The sequence below is a fragment of the Motacilla alba genome, chromosome Z (genome assembly GCF_015832195.1).
Source record: "Motacilla alba alba isolate MOTALB_02 chromosome Z, Motacilla_alba_V1.0_pri, whole genome shotgun sequence".
NCBI classification, from domain to species: domain Eukaryota; kingdom Metazoa; phylum Chordata; class Aves; order Passeriformes; family Motacillidae; genus Motacilla; species Motacilla alba.
The window spans coordinates 13,309,037-13,329,921 of NC_052046.1; the positions used below are offsets into that span (position 1 = coordinate 13,309,037).

The window sequence follows — 20,885 nt, forward strand, 5'->3', positions numbered from 1 at the left end:
ACTCAATAGGCACAGCTTATGGGGCCTCTTAAGATGCGTCCTAGAATCCGGAGGGTTCCTATGGGAGTCACAAGAAAGCTGGAGTGGGACTTTTAACAAGGGCATGTAGTGATAGGACAAGGGGGAACAGCTTCCAACAGAAAGAGGGCAGGTTTGCATGAGATATTATGAAGTCTTTTACATGACTGATTTATCTACGTAACAATTAATACAAAACAAGATTGAAGCAAACAACCATTTGCACACAGTACCTGTGTTTAATATTGACAGTAGATAGTATTAAGCCCAATCTTTAGAAAGAGCAGGCAGATTTTTAATGGTCAGATTTGCTAATCTATCACACTAAGGCTCTCCTTGATCCTTCCAATATCATTTTTTTCTCCACAATGTAGCATCCCAATTCCAACCCAACTAAGATGTTTACTGTGACTGGCTGGGATAACAGCATTATTCCAATTCCTATTAAAAGACGCTCTGTTAGTTGGTAAAAATGAAATACCTGAATTGTGGTGCAGCTCCTGTGTGCAGCAACTAAATAATGTTGCCTGGTACCTGTTCACAAGCACAGAGTTTTCTTTCCTGATTTCCACACTGGCAAAGAAATGTCATGCTTTACCTGTGATTTCATCTCATAAAGTGTAGCATCCTCTGGAGTTAACTGAAGTGCTTCATCCCACTTGACAAGAGCTTCTCTGTACCTGTAGTTAAAACAGAATTAAAAAGTCAACATATTTAAAGGGACTGCATATTTCTTTTCATATCCTGATATTGTCCTAAAGAAAGTGCCATGGCATATGATCAGTATTCATTATTTTTCTAATTACTTGCCCATGAGAACTGTTTTCAGGAACTGGGTATTTTTGTTCTGATCACATGGATGCTAAGTATTACTATAGAACTGACCTCAAGTGAATTTACAAGGCAACATTGGAAACCTGAGGCAAAGCTTAATGATTTAAAACTAGAAATCTTGAACTGAGTCCAACTTCCCTCACTGTCAAAATCATCCTTAGCCAGGCATAAAAATATATATTCTGAACTCAATATGTCATGATAATGTCATAATTTAAACTTCATTCTAAAAAGCCTACATTTCTGTACTGTAAGATAAGGTAAGACTCTAAAGATATAGAAACAACTTTGGCATACAACTATAAGAATGAAGTGGAAAGTAAACAGCTATACTGAAATCATTATTTGGGAAAGCATACACCATGTTGCTCTTTCCCAGGGAGAAAGAACAAAACAGAATAGTTGACTAAAACCAATAAAAAGTAGCTTTTTGTCTTGAACAAAGAGGTGCCACTCGAACCACAATGAAGAACTGTAAAAGAATAGTGACATGCAATTGCAGTCTTTCAGCAATAAAGGTGGCCTTTCATCAACATTAATGAGTCTGTGGGGTTATCACATGTTCTCTGAAACCTCAAAATCCACATTTGTTATGGAACTGTGTGGGAATGCCTATATTTATATTAATTACACTGCAAAGGTATGAAAACAGTTACTCTTGGGAGATACACATGCTTCAATTTTAATATAGTACAGGTAAAACTACAACAATTTTCACATGCCCTTCATATGAGATAGTTTTTATCTTCCCCTACTCCCCACTGTTCCTTCCCTTTCCTCCCCCCAGTTTTCAGTCCTCTGGGTTGTATTACAGCTGCAGGTTTGCCAGAGTAGTCACATAAAGACTTCAGAAACTTCTGAATCAATTCAGAATAGAAAAACAGACTGGAAAAGCAATGCAACTCAAGTCAAACTCTCACTATGATTCAGGTATTATTAGTTTGTAAATTGCACTAATAAGTGTGATGTTTGAGTGCTAAGCAAAGGATGTTTCAATAAATTTTCACATTTCCTCAAAGTTTAGGCACCAGCCACACATTTTTCATCTCAGTTCATTCCCCATGGGCAGGTGTTCACCCTAAAGAAAACAACATGACATTTTCTACATGTCTCAGTAGAAGTGTTATGCTGCTATTTACTTAGTGGGGACTATTTTTGGGCAAGAAGATTACAGTTTAGTTCAAGACCTAGCAGAGATTTGCAAATAAAGCCTACACAGATTTGCAAATAAAGCCTACATAAGGGTCCGCAGCTCAGTTAGGTAGTGTCCTGGTCATGCAGAAGGTGCAAAAAATATTGTGAGTACAGTGAAAAAGTTTAGTTAAAAAATAGTTTTGGAGAACAGAGGAATTACAGTAATAGCATCAGTAACCAGACAGAAAGGACCAGCCCTGGCATTCTGCAAGTAAAAAGATGTAAGTAAAGAGGCTACATTTCAGGAACCTTCATTTTTACTTCCATGAAGGGAACAAAATTGCTCAAAGCAGCAATCTGAATGTGATAAAACTCAAAGCAAGAACCTGCTAACTCTGAAAGAAGAATCAAATATAAGATAATATCCCCCAAATCCTGTTAGGTTTTGCTGCTGATTTGTCAACAGTCAGCCAAGAGAATAAAGATGGACAAAGGAGAAAAAGTAGTACATTCAGAGAAACACTATGCTACGTGTGTTCTGTGTGTGAACAGTAAATTATGTAACTCTGCTTGTGAGCCTCAGAAAGCATGATCCAAGAGAAGGAACAACAGAATGCCAGAATCACTTCCCAGACTAACAACACAACAGCAAAGGGCTGGTGAAGGAAAGGTTCCACCTACACAGGACTGCTAATTATCAGTTTACAGTCTGCAGAATGCCACAGGCCTGTGAAACTGTCTTCTTTTCAGGGCACTTATTTCCTTTAGAAGGTCTCATAAAACATGTCAGCTCTAATCTTTTAAATACTCAGAAAAAAAAAATCTCTCTATTGCTGCTCCAGGAGAAACTAAGGATGCTGTCCTTATTAAGCAAAAATGAGCCACAGTTGCTTGCTCTAGAAATGCAAATTTAGGAAAAATTCCTTATAAAAAGGTAGTCCATTAATCAAAGAATGTTCTACCTCATTTTTCTGAAGGAAAAGATTATATAAAAGATTATATTAAATATTGACCACCATACTGAAAAATATTCCTAGGGATATAAGATAAGATTATAAAGTCACTGTTCCAGTAAATACTTTATGAAAACCATAAACCTTGACTGAAATAAGAAGGGAGTTAACACAGGGGTAGTGCTGGAAAAAATATTAATAAAAATAGATCACTTTACTGCTTCTCAGGATCTTTTTTGAGCTGAACTGTACAGCTTTACCACTGTACTTTACCATTGTGAGGAGAAGTCGTTTTGAAAAGGAAAGCTTTGATATAAATATGACATCTGCTTAGGGCTTGGAGCATCGGTCATGTAAGGGGAGGCTAAGAGAAACAGGACTATGCAGCCTGGAGAAGGGGAGGGTCAAAGTAATCTTACCATGGTGCAAAATTACCCAATTTGGAAGTGGGGCAGTGAGTTCAGAAGGTAGAATCAGATTCTTCTCAGTCATGCCCCAGTGACAGGACAAGAAGAAATAGGCAATAACCAAAGCAAAGAAAATTCTGTTTAAGTATATCTCCATCACTGGAGATATCCAAAACTCAACTCACAACATCCTGAGCAACTCACTGTAGTTGACCCTGCTTCAAGCAGGAGCCAGATAGAAAAATCTTGAGTTCACTAGAATTGTATGATACTAAGATATCAGCAAAACCAGTGATACATGTTTTATGATGTTATTATCTCTTGGCTAAATGAAAATCAATTCTAAGTAAAATATAAACTGACAAAAAATAGATCCATTAATTTTTAGATCTCTGGGATGGCTATAAAAATTTATCTATTGTAGTAGTAAAGTCACAGAATACTAATAATGGACATAACCTGTTTTTAAAAGGCTATGAAAAGAGTATTTCCAGAAAAATTAAAAGCCTTATGCATATGTTCATTACAACTAAGCACCTAAACAGTAATACAAAGCATTTTTAAGATAAGACTGTAATAGTTTGAAATGCAGAATTCCTGTTATATGAGTACACAGACAAAGCACACTTATCTACCTACAGTGATTTCACCCAAGTAGTACACTTCATAAAAAAAATTATTATGCAGTTACAATCAGAATTTAATTAGCATTTTCTCTTCTTTATTGCAAAGCTGTAAAAATAAATAAATACTGACAACTGGATACATCTGGAATGGCTTCAGGACAAAAGACCTGATAGATTTAGACATTTTTATTTAACAGCCCATGAAATAGCAGAGCTCCCCTAAAGTACTGAAACTGCTCTCTTCAGATGTGTTCCTGACCATCTGGGAGCTGCAGAAACTTGGCACATTTTTTTATAGCTTGCCAAACTTTTGAAACAAACATCTCACGCTTACACTTCACTTTTTCAACACCACTCCTGGGAAAACAGGATCTCTTGAACTCTTAAATAAGATCATTAAAACAATTTTTAAAAAATGCTTGGTAAAAAACCTAACATTCAGATTACAGAGAGATCAATTTTTGAATCACATACATAAAATGCTAAAAAGCAGCACCACAGCTCATGCAGGATTTAGAGTTCTATATTGTTACTCTCAGGCTTACCACAAGCTGATGCTTCAGGAAGAAGCTGAAGCTACAGAGGAAGCTGATGCTTCAGTGAGACAGGACATAATCAGAATGACACTGAAAATATCTGCCAATATAGTAAAAAGAGTAGATGGTATCAAATTCGGATAAAATGAGACACATCTGCAGGAGAGAGGAAGAGTACAGGAGTACAATGTCAGAAGACATGAAGAAACGTAAGACCTGGGATTTCTTTCAGACACGGATGGATACTCCCACAATCAAATGTTACACGATAATGAGGAAAAAAACAGACAAAGCTAAGAAAGGGACAGCAAATGTTAAAAAGAATATGCCTAATTGTCAAAGATTCCTATCACAGAGGAGGAACATGAATGGTCTGTGGCCCCCAGCAACACCAGCTAACAATTCTAACCTAGTGCAGGGAAACCAGAGAAAAAGAACACTAGTCAGTAATTATACAGACTACATAAAAAGAGAAATGAAAATTAAAGCAGAAGCTGATTACAGGAATAAACTTCCCTTTTTAAGCTGGGAGATGATGCAGGCCTAGACTCTGGGAGAAAAGATAAACAACAGGTAAATGAGAAAACTAAGAAGGAAAAAGAAGAATGAATGTAACATGGCTTTTTTGTTTAACATGGTTTAATAACTTCAGATTTCTCTAACACAGCCAGGCTTTCACAGTAAAGTACTTCTGCTGGGGGTGAGGAAGGAGACGTACAGCAGTTAGTAAAAGCATTTACAGAAAAACAGTTCACAAAAAAGCGAAAAGAAGTTGTTTGCTTAAACACACAGAGAAAATTGATGTCCTCAGCACATATACACTGATAACAGTTGTAGGACTGGTACATCTTACTATCTTACTTCATGTCTCTAAACTGTTGTTCTGAAGTTTTAGCAGCTTCCCTATTTTTTGTCAGACAATTCTGACAACTATTGGTGAACCATGATCACTGCAGCACAAAAACATGGCTTTTTTGTGGAAAAGTGTCAAAGGTCACTTCTGATTATGTATGAAAAAAAAACAGCTGCTTTATTATCCACTAGACCTTTCAACAAAATGTTTTAATTTAACAGTCTCAATTAGGTGTGGCTACACAAGAGGCGCATGGCAATTCTTCAACGGCACCTGACCATACACTGTCTTTACTTTACAACTTCACTGTCTTAACCCACAGTAAAAGAGACATAAACAAACTCACTGCAGCTACCCTTTGAGAAGACTAACTCTTCTGAATTGACAGTGGGGCAAAACAGCATGAACATATCTGAAGTACATAATTTCAAACCCTACATAGTCGGAGTCACTATTCTTGTACATATTAGACCATTCAATATCAGAACATTGACACCTGGACACCTGTAGTGCACAAAATGAAAATATATCTGGTTTATACAGTGAACACACAGCTCTGTTACACGTGAATCAGCTGAACATACCATAAAATTAAATAACTACACAAGTACTTCAAAGACACTTCTCTCTCCCAACAACTTCCACAGAAAAACAGATGGGAATTACCATTTCATCATGTGCCAAAAGTAATTACCATCTATCATGACAATGAACTACAAGACTAAATTTTTCATGTAAGCTCCACTCACCAGTTTCCTAATTTTTATGCCAGACACAAATGTAAATATGGCTAATTTCTATCATTGTATCTATTAGGCAAATGCAGCTTTGAAACTACCTTTCTCATTTAAAAACTATGAAATACAATACTGGAGAAAGATAAATAAGTTCATATAAAAAAATCAAGTACCCTAAACCAAAAGCCACAGAATCAGGATTCTGGTACCACATCTGACAGATAGCCTCTCTCACAGGAATAACATTTAATTTCCGCACATATGATATGACAAAGTAATCTCAAAAAATTACTCGCTACTTTTTCACAATCACTTTTTTGAAACACGGGAATGGAGTACATTGCAGTAAATAATTAAAGCAACAAATACAGAGGAAATGGGCAGTGAGCAAACCTGTTTTTCACAAGTACATTTTGCATTGAATTGTGAGCTGAGGGCTCTGCTGCCTTTGACTTACTTTACCCCATTCTTTACAACCTGGTCAATCACTGTTTCATGCTCCATCCCACTCAGATACCTCACTTATCTGTAAGCAGACAAGAAAATTTGCAACACAAATGCAAATTTTCATTCCTGGGCCATCAGTGTGTGCAATTTCAGGGCTTTGTCTCCAACGGAGGCTTTGGGAAGCACATATCCATGTGCCTATACTTGTCTTTAGTCTTCAAAAATGACATCATTACTTAAGCTCTGACTGAAGAGAATTAGATAGCTGGTTAACAAGCAAGTTCAAAGCACATGTTTTTCTTTTTAAAAACCCTTTTTATTCAGGGAAACAGAACAAATAAGTTGCATATTAGTGAACAAAATCTTAGTTAAAAGACACCAATCACATGCAAAATTCTAGATGCTGGACATTCTACAGCTTTGTTTCTGGCCTGGCTGCAGATCCTCTCTGGACTTGGCACTGCTACTTCATATTTTTCTCTCAAAATATGGCTTTAATAGAAAACCTATATAGCACAGAGGAACTGACTTACCTGCAATAAGATTACATCATGCTGACTGTCAGAAGGGCTAAAAATACACTGCTAATCATTTGCAGTAGTCTTGAGAACTCGGTACTGTATTTTTTAAGTGAGAATACCTAATATCTCAGGATCTTGCTACTGTCACTGACTGCATAACTGATTAACTATAGAAATATTAACAGATAGACTGTGGTGAGAAGTATTTAGGTTTTTACCATGTAAAAATTTGAAGTATGGATAAATGTTTGACCTTCACGACGAGACAAAAGAAATAATCTATTTCTACCTGTATTTATTATTATTAACACTAAGCTGCCAATTACAAAATAGAACACAAAGATGTATAAAAATGCACAGTGAAATACCTTAATGCACCAGATACCAAGCAACATTCCAGAACTTCTCTTCAGACAGGCAAACCTTTTACCTGTATTTCTCCGGTATCTATAGCTGCAAGTTAGGTAACATACCTGTTTTCTATTTAGAAAGGCAGTGCTAACAACAGACTTGTTGATACAGAAGAAACAACAGCTATCCACACATAGTGGAAGTCATATTAGAGAACTCAAGAACAGCAATTGTCAAGACATTCCACATCATTGAGAAATATTTTCACACAGAGGAACATTTAGTATGTTGTATAACGTACTAAAGTTCATTTATGAACTTTAAAAAGGATAAATATTAATTACATTACATTACAACTGAATTAGTTAAAATTCAGTTTCAAATGCTTTTATGTTCAACATTAGTATCAGACTAGACCACAACTGGTAAAAAAGACAACACCTGAGAATCCCTCTACAGGGTCAAAAAGCTGCTTTTCAACCATCTATAAACATGTGGAATGCTTTGTTAAAGACCAGACCTGTAATTTAACATAATTAATATCAGGTGTTCATAGTCATTTTACAACTGAGAGCTCTGTAGGAAGCCCAAATAAACAGGGACAAACAGGAGCAGCATGAAAATACAAGAAGGAAATAAATTTTTATTACAACTCAACCTGCTATTTTTATTATTTAAGCAGTAAGAACTGACTATCCTAACCCTGCAAGCTTCAAACCAGAATTAATTGTATTGTTTTGGTAAAATCAGTTCACCATTTTAGTATTGTAAACAGAAGCTGCAAATTAATATAAATCAATATCAGACACTGCAACAGCTGTAGTACTTTAGCTATTCACAGAGAAGTAACACATTTTTATTGCTGGAATGAAATTCTAAATACAAAGCTTTAGTTCCTCAAAATATTTTCAACAGCAGTTCCTCTGAAAGCAGCAGGAAGGAAAAAACTGTTATGCTACCTTTGAAGCAATACTCTGGTCTTGAGAATCACTTGTTCAGAAATCCTTTAGACACACACTAGTAGAAGCCAAACTAATGTGATTTTGCTTAATTTTCTTTCTTTCTATTACTTACAGCTACTTTACAAAGTTTTCTGATGAATAGTAATGACAAAAGTTATAGACAAAAACAGACAAAAAGACAAAGATAGGGGAAATGTATACTTCTCTAATGTATTTTCATACCTGAAAGGCAATTTTATTTTTTCATTAAAGTTCCACTAAGTTAAGTAGGCAGGTGCTCTATAAACCTCCCACACAGCTGAAACTACTACCCTTTAACATATACTCTTTACTACTTTCTCTCTTTACACATGAGGTTGATTGCACTGATTGCACTGAAATGAACATACTTAAGTCTGACTGACAGAAGTCTATCTCTAAAATTCCTTTTCCGGAATTTCTGGCTCTACAAACTCTAAAAGCAAGAATGAATGTTCTTTAGATTTAGACATATACTACCTCAGTCAGGTGGTTTTTCCCAGTTTTCCTCAATATTTATGATTTTTCTCTCTCAATCTCAATTTTTTATCAGAATATAAAGACCAAAATGAAGTAACCTGGACACCCTCACAACCAGTTAAATTAAATAAAAAGCAATAAATTACACAGAAAAAAGGTTAAAGATTCTTCATACTTACACAATGCTCAATGTAATAATACCCTTAATCTGTATAAAACTTCCTTAGTTTTTATTACAGCAATTCTGTAAATTAATCAGGACATTTTACAAATAGTCTTTTTCCTTTTCTCACAAAAGAAATCAGTTACAAAAATAAGTAATTTCTGAAACATTATTCATTCAATTCCACCCACAATATCAAGAAGTGTCAGAATTCTGCCATCTTTCTGAAAGGCAAACGTCTTCCAACGACTCTGCAACCTTCTGGTAAGTCCTTCAAAGTTGTTCTGCACTCTCCTCACCTACCTCAGTTTACTTCCCCGTCCCTGCTTTGCGCCAGCTTAAAAGCTTTTGCTCCTTGAAACAAATGAACAGCCTAATCATGGTTATGACCTGTCCAACAGTTTGTTTTAAGGTACCAGGCAGCTCCCCAGTATAATTCTCCATTTGGAGAACTACACTGGAGTGTCACACTGGAATTACGCAGGAGAATTACTTCACCAAACAAAACAGCCATTGTGATAGTAATGAAACTCAACACATAATAAAAATGCATTTTAGCAAACAGCATCCTACTACCTTCATACTCAGAGCTCTTCAAAAAAACTTTCTAATCTGAAAGATGGTGTAGCAGGGGCTGACTAAAACAAAGTTTATTTTCTGGACTGGAAAATTTTCATTTCAATCTCAGCATGTGATCCTACCCCCAGAATGCTATATGTGCACCTTTTCTTTATCAAGCCCCTATTTAAGTCCTTTTTGAGGTCTCAGTAAATACTAATCAAATTCAAATCAGAAATGCTCTTTGACGACTGGAAGTTGAAACACAACTAAATGACAAATCTGTTTTAAAATACACAATCTTTCAAATCTATCAAGGAAAATAAACTATGTGAGCAACACTAGGAAAGGTTAACCTTCTAACAAACAGATGACTTTCCCTCACAGCCTAGAATAAAACCAATATAAAAAACATTTATATCAACATCCAAATTCACTGAAGGCGAATTTATTGTCACAAGAGCCAATTCCCAGGAAAAGAAAAGTTCATGTTAAATCTTCCAGACAAATACAGCTTACTACAGAGAAGTCTAGGCTGCAGACTCCTTTCAGTAAGTTTATGCTATTCAACATATTTAACAGGTGTCTCCTATTTTTTAACAGTAAAAACAGGACTGTGGAGCCAGCTGAACACAATCCATTATTCACTGCCAAGATCTCTTATCCAAAGACTGTTGCTGAAAAAAAACCCACAACTATGAACTGCATTTTGTTTAAAAGTAATTTCCTAATTTTTGCAGAAGACAAAAAACTTAAGCCATGCATGGTCTACTACATTGGCTTTCTATTCCCAGCTGACAGGTCAAAGACAAAACATTGTTTTAATACTTGTCACTTAGTTGCTGGAGCCAGTAAAACTCCAGGGACAGGCATGAAAGTATATCTAATTTGTGATAAGAATGGCAGCTTGTTATTAATTGGTTTGAACTGACTGCAAAATAGCAAAGTTCATAAAAACAAAATTTCTGTGACTGCTTTTCAGCAGGCACAAAAAGGAAGAGAGGAGGCTTGCATTACCTCTTTCACTATATGTCACAAGTGTACTGGACAGCATTCATAGGTGGAAAGGTATGGTCCCTGTCTAAAACATCCGAATTTCAGTATTTAAACACAGCAGTATAAAATTGATGGATGATACTGTAGGATGTACTGAGGATGATACTGTAAATACTGAGTCTTCTCTTTGAGACCAGGACAAATGTACTGGTCCCCCAAATGACTACTAAGAAAAATACACAATGTCTATCACCAATTTCATATGGGTCAGATGATTTACCAAAAGTGCTTGACAGTGTATTTTAACATTTCTGTCATGTTAGGACTCTCTCTGCCCCCACCCCCCATCAAAAAAGTGTATTTTAGTTTGTACTGCTAAAATTGTAGAAAATAACTGCTAGTAAAGTGAACTAATGAAGTGAAAAAAAAATGAACTAATTAGAAGTAGTTTGTTCACAGTCTAACGATAGAAGTGAGACAAAAAGACTCATCTGAAAACAGATGAGTATTTTAAAATTGTAACAACTACAAGTTGTTGCAAACAAATTCACCGATAACAATTTCAAATTTTATGTGCAATACAGGAACATAACACAGGCAAAAACTAGACAACAACATAGCATAAATGAAGTAACTTCTCCGCTCTTCCCCTGCTGTTTGGCCATTCACTCCCATTTTTCTGGCTATTTTGTCAAAAGCATTTATGAACCAGATCAGAAGCACCAACCAGAAAGAGACTATTTTCCAGCCAGGCTTCCTCTGCAGTGCTGTGACTAATTGGTACTTTGAGCTGGCTTCCCCCAGGGTAAAAACAAAAAAAAAACCACAAAAAACAAACAAACAAAAAAAAAAGGGACAATGGCAAAGTAGTGGAAATGAAAGAGCAGCAGAACTGGGTCACATCGACCCCCAACTCAGGTGAGTTTATCCAGTGGTAGAACTGCAATCTCTGACCAGGCACTTCAAAACAACCAAAGCTAGGGAGAATGCACACGCTAGCCCTAGCTCTTGGTTAACTCAGCCGTGACATAATTTAACAACTGTCTACAAAATTACTGCATTGTTAACTGCCACATAAATAAATCAATGGGACAAAAAACAATAGAGGAAGTCAAGATACACTATAAATTAAGGTCCTATAAATTTGATGACCATATGTTACTTTACAGGAACCTTCCAAGCAGTATTCTTGTGGTAGTAGTTAATGTTATGAAGTCAACTCATTAACAACCATCAGTGCTACAATATAAACTGAGAATCAGTCCTACAATATAAACTGAGAACGCACCACTGTCAATTTTCCCCATTTGCCATTTGAGGTAACTCTTCAAAAGACTTGGCTGAACAAGAAGTTGATAGAGAGTTTTTATTCTAAGACTTTACTGCCAAGCATCCTTTTCAGTTTAAGAATACTTTCACAATATGCCACAGGACATGGAGGGCACCATTTAGGGAACTAGAAGACAAGCTGACATATGTACAGGAACCAAGACCTTATAACGAAGTACACTGCTGTATCCTACTTCTGTAGAAAATCACTGAACCAAACGGTCAATTACGATCCCTTAAAATCAGTACATTTTAATTTTGGAAGATATGGACAATGGGTACACATCATGTTCAGTAAGGACTGGGCAAGGGATACTAAATTACTATTTCAAAATTAAATTCCATGAATGACAGAGGCAGTGGAGGGGGATATTATCTTTGTCACCAACAGTAACTACACTTACAGAGCAACTGGCCAAAGTTATTAAATTTGGAAACCACTTAATTTTTTTCCCTACTTCTTCCCCTATGAAAAGAAATAATATTATGAAAAAAATATTTCTAAATACAAAGGTTTCATTATTCAAGTAAAAGGAATTACACGTATTTAACACTAGGTCTGGACAAAAAGCAAAACAACAAAACCATCACTTTAAAAAACTTAGATATGATCACATTTTACAGTATCCATGTTGTAATACATGATATAATTAATATAGGGGACTCCATGAAGGATGTGCAAAAGGTCCCAGTTTGTATTTCTCTACAAAAACTGCTTAGATTATTATTTTAAATTACTAGGTTTTGCTAAATTTTATTTTGCTAGGCATATAAATAATAGAATTGCCTACATTTAAAAGCTGCACCATTAGAATTCCTAACTGAAGTTATAGGAAAAATCTCTAAGCTCAAGCATATTCTTTAACCTGATAGGTAGACTTTTGCATCCAAGAATTCACATGAACCTCTAGATGCCTCTACCAATACAGACCTGCCAGCAGAAATTGACTTTTGGAGGATGGCAGTAGTGCTGGCTATATTCCCACCATGTCACCTATTTTAAAAGATGATCCCTGTCTCAGGCAGTTTATCCCACTAACATGCAGGAAGAGAAAAGGAATGAAGACAGTTTCAGAAATCAAGCCAACTGTGAGAGAAACTCACACTGAAGCACTTCACCTCAACACAGCACTTGGGAGGAGAAAAAAGAATGCACCAGTAGCACTCTGCTAGGTACACTCACTGTCCCTCGTATGCAGCAGAAGGTTGTGAATGTTCATGTGGGAAAATATCTCAAAGACTGGCAGATGGCATATAAACATCAGATTCAAGGAAAATCAGACTGCCAGAAAAATTAAGTAAAAAATGGTAGAGTTAATGACTCCACCTGTGTATGCTTTACAAGGCTAGAAATATGCCAGCCCATGTGCTTTCATGTATTTTAATTTTTCAAGCACAGCTACGATAGTGAGTGATAAAAAATCAAATGCAAAATATTATCGTAATGAGTAAAATGAAAATAAAAGTAATGCAATATCAATATTTATATTTTTATGGTTTTTTTATTTACTGTCCAGTATGTTACATAGTTAAGAAGTACCACAGAGGTATTCTCGGATTAGATGCAACTGTCCTACTCTTTGTCATAAATGAAAGTTGTCTGGAAAGCATGCTAGGAATGGGACAAAACAAGAGGACCAGAAAGTAATGTAAAAATCTATAAACAACTGATTACTGCATATAAAAATCTGAGACAAGTATTCATTCATATATAGAGAAAGGACAGAAAACAGGAACTGTAAGGCAGGAATACTCTACACAGAGACATTAACATATACATTAAAAATTAATACATACTGATGAAACACTTAAAAACTTTTTTTTTATGCTTCTTTGGTTCCAGTAACATTCTCTACATATTTAAATATGAGAAGAATGTTAAGTAAACAGACATATTTTTGAAGAGTTTACTTAAAAAAATCACTGCACAAGACATACCCAGTGAAAAAACACAGCTTTTCATTTATAAATTCTGTAAATTATGCTCCATGCACAGAAAGAACAGACCCTCTAGACATAAATACAAAGGCAGGTAACACAAATTACCCTTCCTTCACCTCCAAAAAAGCACTGCTAGGCCCAGTTCCTCTCACACCCTCACCTACGTTTAGATACCTCACCTGAGGTGTTTACAGGAGGACTGCATCCACTCTGCAGTCACCTCACAGGCTGCACCTCTTTCTCACCTCTTTCTCCTCACACTGTCAAGAGACCTTGAATGAATACTGATTCTTGTCTTGGCTGACAACAACTGCCTAAATTATACAGAATGATACATAGGCACCAATTAAATTACGCTTTCTCTGAGGAAAAATATAAATATATCTATAAAGACTTATATAAATGATTCCACAGTCTACAGCTGGCACAAGAATATTCCTTCGGCTTCTGTTTACAAATACATACATACAGAAATATGCACAAATTCAAATACAGATGGCTCATATGGTGTCACATTTCAATATCCTCAAGGAACAACAATTCTAACAAAAAAATACTCTCAAAACTATTCAAACTCTGGGTACAGCTTAAATAATCTACAATTCTTGGACTCACTCTCAGAAAAATCTGCACTAAATTAGTAATAATTTCATAACTGAACTCCTGCTTTGACAAATAATAACCAGCTGCTGGAAAACAGCGTTTCCCAGAACGAAAAGAAAATAGCTAATTTAAAGATAAATTACAACTTAAACGAGAATTAACTGCTTAAGCAGTCTGCAAAGAACTTACTTCTCAATGAAAGGGGCCACCTAGATGCATCACCAGGAAGCAGCAACTCTATCAGTAAGTGATGAACAAAATAAAGCTAGCAATAAAATTAACTGAGACAAAATAATCAATGTCTTACTTTACACAATAGCTTACAGGAAGGTTTTAAACACTGCAGAATACTCTCTGCACTTTTTTAATTCTGTAGAAAGGTTATGAGGCCTAAAAAAATCCATACATTCTGACTAATAAAAGAGAAGTTGTAACATGCTTTCTCCAAAAACAAAGGTACAAAGTCTGTACTTGTTCAGTCTTTTCTGTTTCAGCTCATGTGTTGTGCAGCCAGGACTTCCAGCTTACACACCCTTTGCCTCTTTAGTGAGCATACGACGTGTACAGCATTCCCAAGGAAGCGTAACAGTTAGGAAGTTTTATATAGACACAATATGGACAGTAATGCTAAACACTGAAAAACTTTTTAAAAAGTGATCAGGTACTTTGACTAGAACTCATGACAGTTTTAATCAAGCCCCTATTTGCAGTGTATAATTTGACTTACAGTATGAAATCTACTTATGTTCTCTGCATTTTTGCATGACTGACCCAAGAAAACTCTCAATCAAATAATTACTGATGCTAAAACTTTTCATTTTGTCTGCAGAACACTGGTATTGGCAATTCACTCTGAAGGACATAAGCATTATGTAAAATAGCTAATTGTACCTGGTATGCAAATTACATGCAAACTCATACTAAACAGCCTACAAGGAACAGTAGGCATGAGTACTTATTTTTAGCCTACAAGGAACAGTAGGCATGAGTACTTACTACACACTTCAGGTTTCATTATAAGCATTTTCCAGCAACTTCTACTACACTAATCATAAAAATTCAAACTCTGTAGGACTTTTGGATTATGAAAGAGTCTAAGAAAGAGTCAACATTGCCAATATACTATAACAGAAACTGAGACTTTATTCTTGAAGCCAGACACTAAAGTTCATAGACTCTTAGATTATCTACTGAATCAAATCCTTTTATTTTTTTTTTAATTTAAAACACATCTTTGCTTTAAATGAGACCAATTAGCAGAGATGGTAAGAAGGCAGTACAGTTTTTTTATTTGTTTCCTCACCCAAAGTATTCCACCAAAGATACCTGTTCTAGTGAATCAAAATTTAAAAAGTCACAGGAACTACCTTCTGTATTCTAAATGTGTCTGAAGTTTTAATGGGATATACTTACAAAAAGGCCAAGATTGGAATGAAACTCTAGAGATCATCTAATCAGATCAGCTGCTCAAAGCAGGGTCGACTAAAGGAGGTTGCTCAGGCTCCTGTCCACAGTATCAACACGAACGGACAATCGACACCAGTCCCCATCAGTCTGTCAGCTCGCAGGAACCATGCGCTGCTGTCAAAACCTGTCAAGTGCAGTTGTAGATTCTTTGCAGTGACATCAACCGGCTCCTGTACCGCTCCGAGATGGACCCCATCAGGTACCATGAACTTCTATACATCAGGTTTATCTGAACATTTTAGTCTGACTCACAAAGGTTAAGTCTTCCTTGAGCCAGACTTTCCCTGCGGTCAGTGAGCCTGGGGTTCCTGAAGGCAACACTTACAGTAAGGACCAAGGCAAAGCAGACAGTGAGTGCTTGTTCTGCATCCTCTGTCACTAGATTCTCCACCCCCACCAGTCGAAGACCCAGATTATTGCTTCTTTTCCTTTTGAAGCTGATACACCTGTACAAGCCTTTCTTATTGCTGCCCTTCACATCCCTCCCCAGATTTGACTCCACACAGGCTGTGGCTTTGCCAACTTTATCCCTGCCCCTGCATACTAAGACAGAGTCTCTGTGGTCTGACTGCGTCACACAGCTCTGCCCTTGCCTCTTGTAAATTTCCATTTTAGATCTGGATTTTGTCAGGAGCTTCCAACATATCCACATAGCACTCTTATTCACCTTTTCATGATTTCATTGGGAAAAACTACTATTGAGTTTAGGGGAGAAAACTTGAAACAAATGCTGCCCGCTCTTCCTGGATCCCTCTTCTCTCTAACATAACCTATTTTTTCTAGGCTATTCTATAATGTAACTCAGCTGATTAAACTGATGAAAAGTTTTTGCCAAAGACAGCTGCTAGGATCTTCTGGAAAACCTCTTTATTAGCACTGTATTATGTAAGTAACTTCAGTTTTATTGACTGAAACTTGAAAAGCAATTTCAACACAATGATGTCTATCCTTTGCCATCTTAGTTGCATCAAAATGAATTAGTAATATAATCTGAAAACAATTTTATTACTTTCATAACTAATTTTAATCAAGTACTTACCATAATCTAAACCTAACACACATGGGTAAATGGAATAAATGAAACTGTTAAAATCTGCTCCACCTGATAGACATTAAACACTTGACCTACCACTACTCTAAGCATACTTTTTAAAGATGTGTGCCTCATCATCTGACAAGCTACAATGTCTAGTGAGAAAAACAAACTCAATTTCAGTGTATATAGCTAAAGAATCACTAACTACCCATCTGGGAATCATGCTGGCATTCACATCAGAGAAAAGTCTCAGCTGCTAAAATGTGGAAAAAATGACCATTCAGAAAAGTTCAGTTCTTTTCAACAGATTAGAAAATTAAGCAATTCTAAAAAATTAATCCCTCTAGAAAAGTAAACAGTTTCATGAAAATTGGTCTGCTACCTGCAGACCAATTTAGTCACTGCACTTTGACCTGTCCTTGTTTAATTTGCACTTGCAAAAGCTAACGGAAATAAAAAGTAAAATATTATTAATCAATCTAATCTAGACACCAAGTGACAAAGTGAAAAATTTTTTTTTTAATATAGGGCAACCTCTAATGTGAGAGTGTTCCACCTGAAAATATGACCTTCCCAATCAAGATGAAAATTTTTACTCCTTTTTAGCGCAATAAACATCATGAGATGCGAAAGCAGTATTAACTTCTATTTGGCAAAATTGAAAAAAAAAAAACAACAAAACACAAATCATTGCGAATTTAGAATTTAAACCCAACAGTGTCTACAGCCAACAGAAATCCTGCACCTCATCAGGGCACTTTGAGAAGAGCTCTATCGCCACTTGCTGGGCAGCTGCAGAAGTTTGAGGTTTGAAAACTGCACAGGGATGGTTGCAGAGCTACTGCAGGGACAGGCAACTCAATAACACTGAGGACGCAAGTCTGACAGAAGTTTTTCTTCCTGCTTTTAGCTCTCACGTGCCATGTATTTAAGGACATCATACTTCACTGTTTACCTGCACCTCAACCATTTCTTAACCATGTGGCCAGAGCCAAAGGCTTTCCACCCTCCCAGTCAAATAACACTGCAATTGCAAATTGCTTTGTCCAAAATACTAAGGCACAACATGTGAACTTACGCTGGATTTAAAACAGTGTAGGACTAGCAACACAAAAAAAAAAAACTGGATTGGGGTTACTGGGTTTTAGTATTGTTTTCAGTTGTCTTTTTTTTTGTAACTTGAGTGTGTGTGGGCACATCCATACTTGGTGTCTCAAGATGGATAATTCACCAGTATTTCAAGTTTCCTATAAGCAAAAAAATTGTCCTCTAGAATATTCTCCATACTTTCCACCAAGAGACAATATTTTGTTTATAGAAATCACAGAATACCCTGTTGGAAGAGATCCACAGGGATCATCAAAGGTCACCTCCTTGCCCTGCACATGCCAGCCTAAAGAATAACACCATGTGCCTGTTCCCAAAAGACTGTGTGCATGTTTGTACGTATTTGTTTCCCTGCTCCTTCTCGCACATCAAATGAGCATACAAATACTTCTTTTATCTGCCTTTTACTGCTGTTCTGACAAGATCACAAATTTACAAGCTGTCTTTAACACTGCCTACTTATCAAATTTCTAGGTCAGTCTCTCCTTAACAGTGTTTTTCACAGTAACACCCCCACTGTGATGATCAACTTAGTTTAACACATTTTTCTGGTAGACTCCTAATCTTTTTTCCCATCCCACAAAAAAATGCAAAATATGGATCAGAAACTGTCGTCTTCATCACTGTTTTTCTTCTGTTTGTCTGCTCAGCTTATCAGGTTCATGCACACACATTACAGCAGGTACAAATACTCCTCAAACAGTTCCACAAAAGCTGAAAATCCATAGAGCGTTTTCACCACCTCCCAAATATTCCCCTGCTGCCACTCCCAACTTTGACAGCAAGCAAATAACACAGGCTGCATGAATTCTGGTGCCTGAGAAGCTTATTCATTATTCCCTACCCTAGAGAAACACTGAGACCCCACTTACCAAACACCAAACAGTGAGCTCTCACTTTTCCACACAAACAGGCTTATGGTGTACACAGAGAGTAACAAAACCATGATGGGGCTTGTAACACTATCACCGCCTCCCCTTACCCAAAAAGTAAGCTGAGCAGACAAATAAAGCATAAATGTGTAATGACTATTTTAGCTAAGTAATAGTGGGCCTGCTTTTAAAATTCATCATATTAATTTCTGCCATGCACGTTACCTCAGAGTCTCTCCACCGTAAGAAATTAATTTATTACTTCCATTCTTTCTTTTTTTTCGCCCCCTGCTTCTTCACAAGTTTTTCTTTTAGGATCCCCTTCACTCCACAAGTAACACTAACTAAGAACCAACCTTTGTTACTTTCTAGTGCTAGGTCTTTGCTTTTCTTCTACAATGCTACACAATCCAACACAGGTATTTTTTTAACTGTTAGCATACTTTGATATTTCAGGACACCATCCACCTTAAGTATATCATTATTTACATGAGTCTGCTTATGCTGTGCAAATGCGTATTTCAAGAAATAGACCTATGTGGTCTAGGCCTGAACGGAATCACAGCAACCACTTTCTGTCAGAAAGAGTAAAACCTGTACGAATATAAATTTTTAAAAGAGAAAATCTGTCTGAAGTTTATGTACCCCAACAGCACCACATCACCATCACTGCCTGAACTGTAGATTGTGCTGGAGTAACTGATGGAAACTGTGAGTTCAAGTGGCAATTTCTGTTGAGCCTCAGATATGAACGTTAACTTCTTCAGCATACCTGTTGTAAGCCATTCAGAGTTTCTCAGTAGTTCTTATAAGCACTTCTGATGAGAGATAGTTCTCCCTAAATTCACAGAAAATGCTTACATTGCTACTTATGGATGGATGAAGCTTTTGTATTGTTTTCTATTCAACAGGTAATGGAGAACTCAGTTTTTAAGACCAAGTGAAGATATCAAAAGCATCAAAAATTACCTGCTGTTCAGTATGTCCCTGCCCTAAACCACATCTACAACAGAGTATCAGCCACCCTCTCTGTCAAGAGACTTACCGCACTTTACACCAAAAAAATACACCCAAAAAAATCAAAGAACATAGAGAAAAGATATGCAACATCCAAAGCAAAATACAAGGATATGTATAACCAAAGACAGAAATTTACAACAAAAAAAAAAAATCCATCCATTTTATATAGGTAAGTACAGGATGTATTAAAGATACAAGATTAGATAAAAATATTTAGCTATCTCTGTATTCCTTAAAGGACAAAATGGATCTACCTTATGTAGACCAATCTATGATTTATTTCTGTTGTTAAAAACAGAGATGTTAATTGACTACTAATTTGTACATTCTGTGTTTTCAATTATTAATAGTAATGTAACCCACTTATGCAACTACTGCATTAAAATCTATTGATTAATACGATGGCAGGATGCTTAAAACTTATTAAGTTTAACTTGGTTTTAATTTAAACTCAACTTTAAAAGACTTCAAAATTTTATTCAGAAATTACAGGCCTCAGGAACACAAAAGTATCAACTCAAGTCACTCACTGAACAGTGTCACTATTTGAGCAACCTTTGAGGAAACTGTATTTAAATATTTGAAAATAAGCCTTTTCTCAAAGAGATTTTGTATTTATTCCTCTATTTTTTTTAAATCAGACCCAACCATACTCACAGTATGTTTATTATGATATATAAACTTGCCTGCATTAAACTTCCAAGTTGTTCTCTCTTCCACATTGTCCAGGGAACCCTTTTTTAGCATGATACTTCTTAAGACAAAAAGTTTAACAGCACAGAAGCACCTACTGACATCTTGGTAATATTTCTACCCGGAAAATATTATCTCTGATCTGGGACAATAAAGATGCTCTTAAAAGTAAAGAAAGGATAAAAATTCACATGTCAAAGAATTCTGAAGATTTTAAAGGGAC

At 36.2% G+C, this 20,885-nt stretch overlaps 1 protein-coding gene across 1 annotated transcript in view; it reads right to left on the minus strand.

Annotated features, from left to right (window-relative positions):
* TTC33 (tetratricopeptide repeat domain 33) overlaps positions 1–20,885 on the minus strand; it is a 43,758-nt gene that overhangs the window by 19,632 nt on the left and 3,241 nt on the right. The window contains exon 3 of the mRNA XM_038123581.1: positions 617–698. Coding sequence (XP_037979509.1) covers positions 617–698 — 82 coding nt within the window. The remainder of the gene's footprint in view (positions 1–616; positions 699–20,885) is intronic.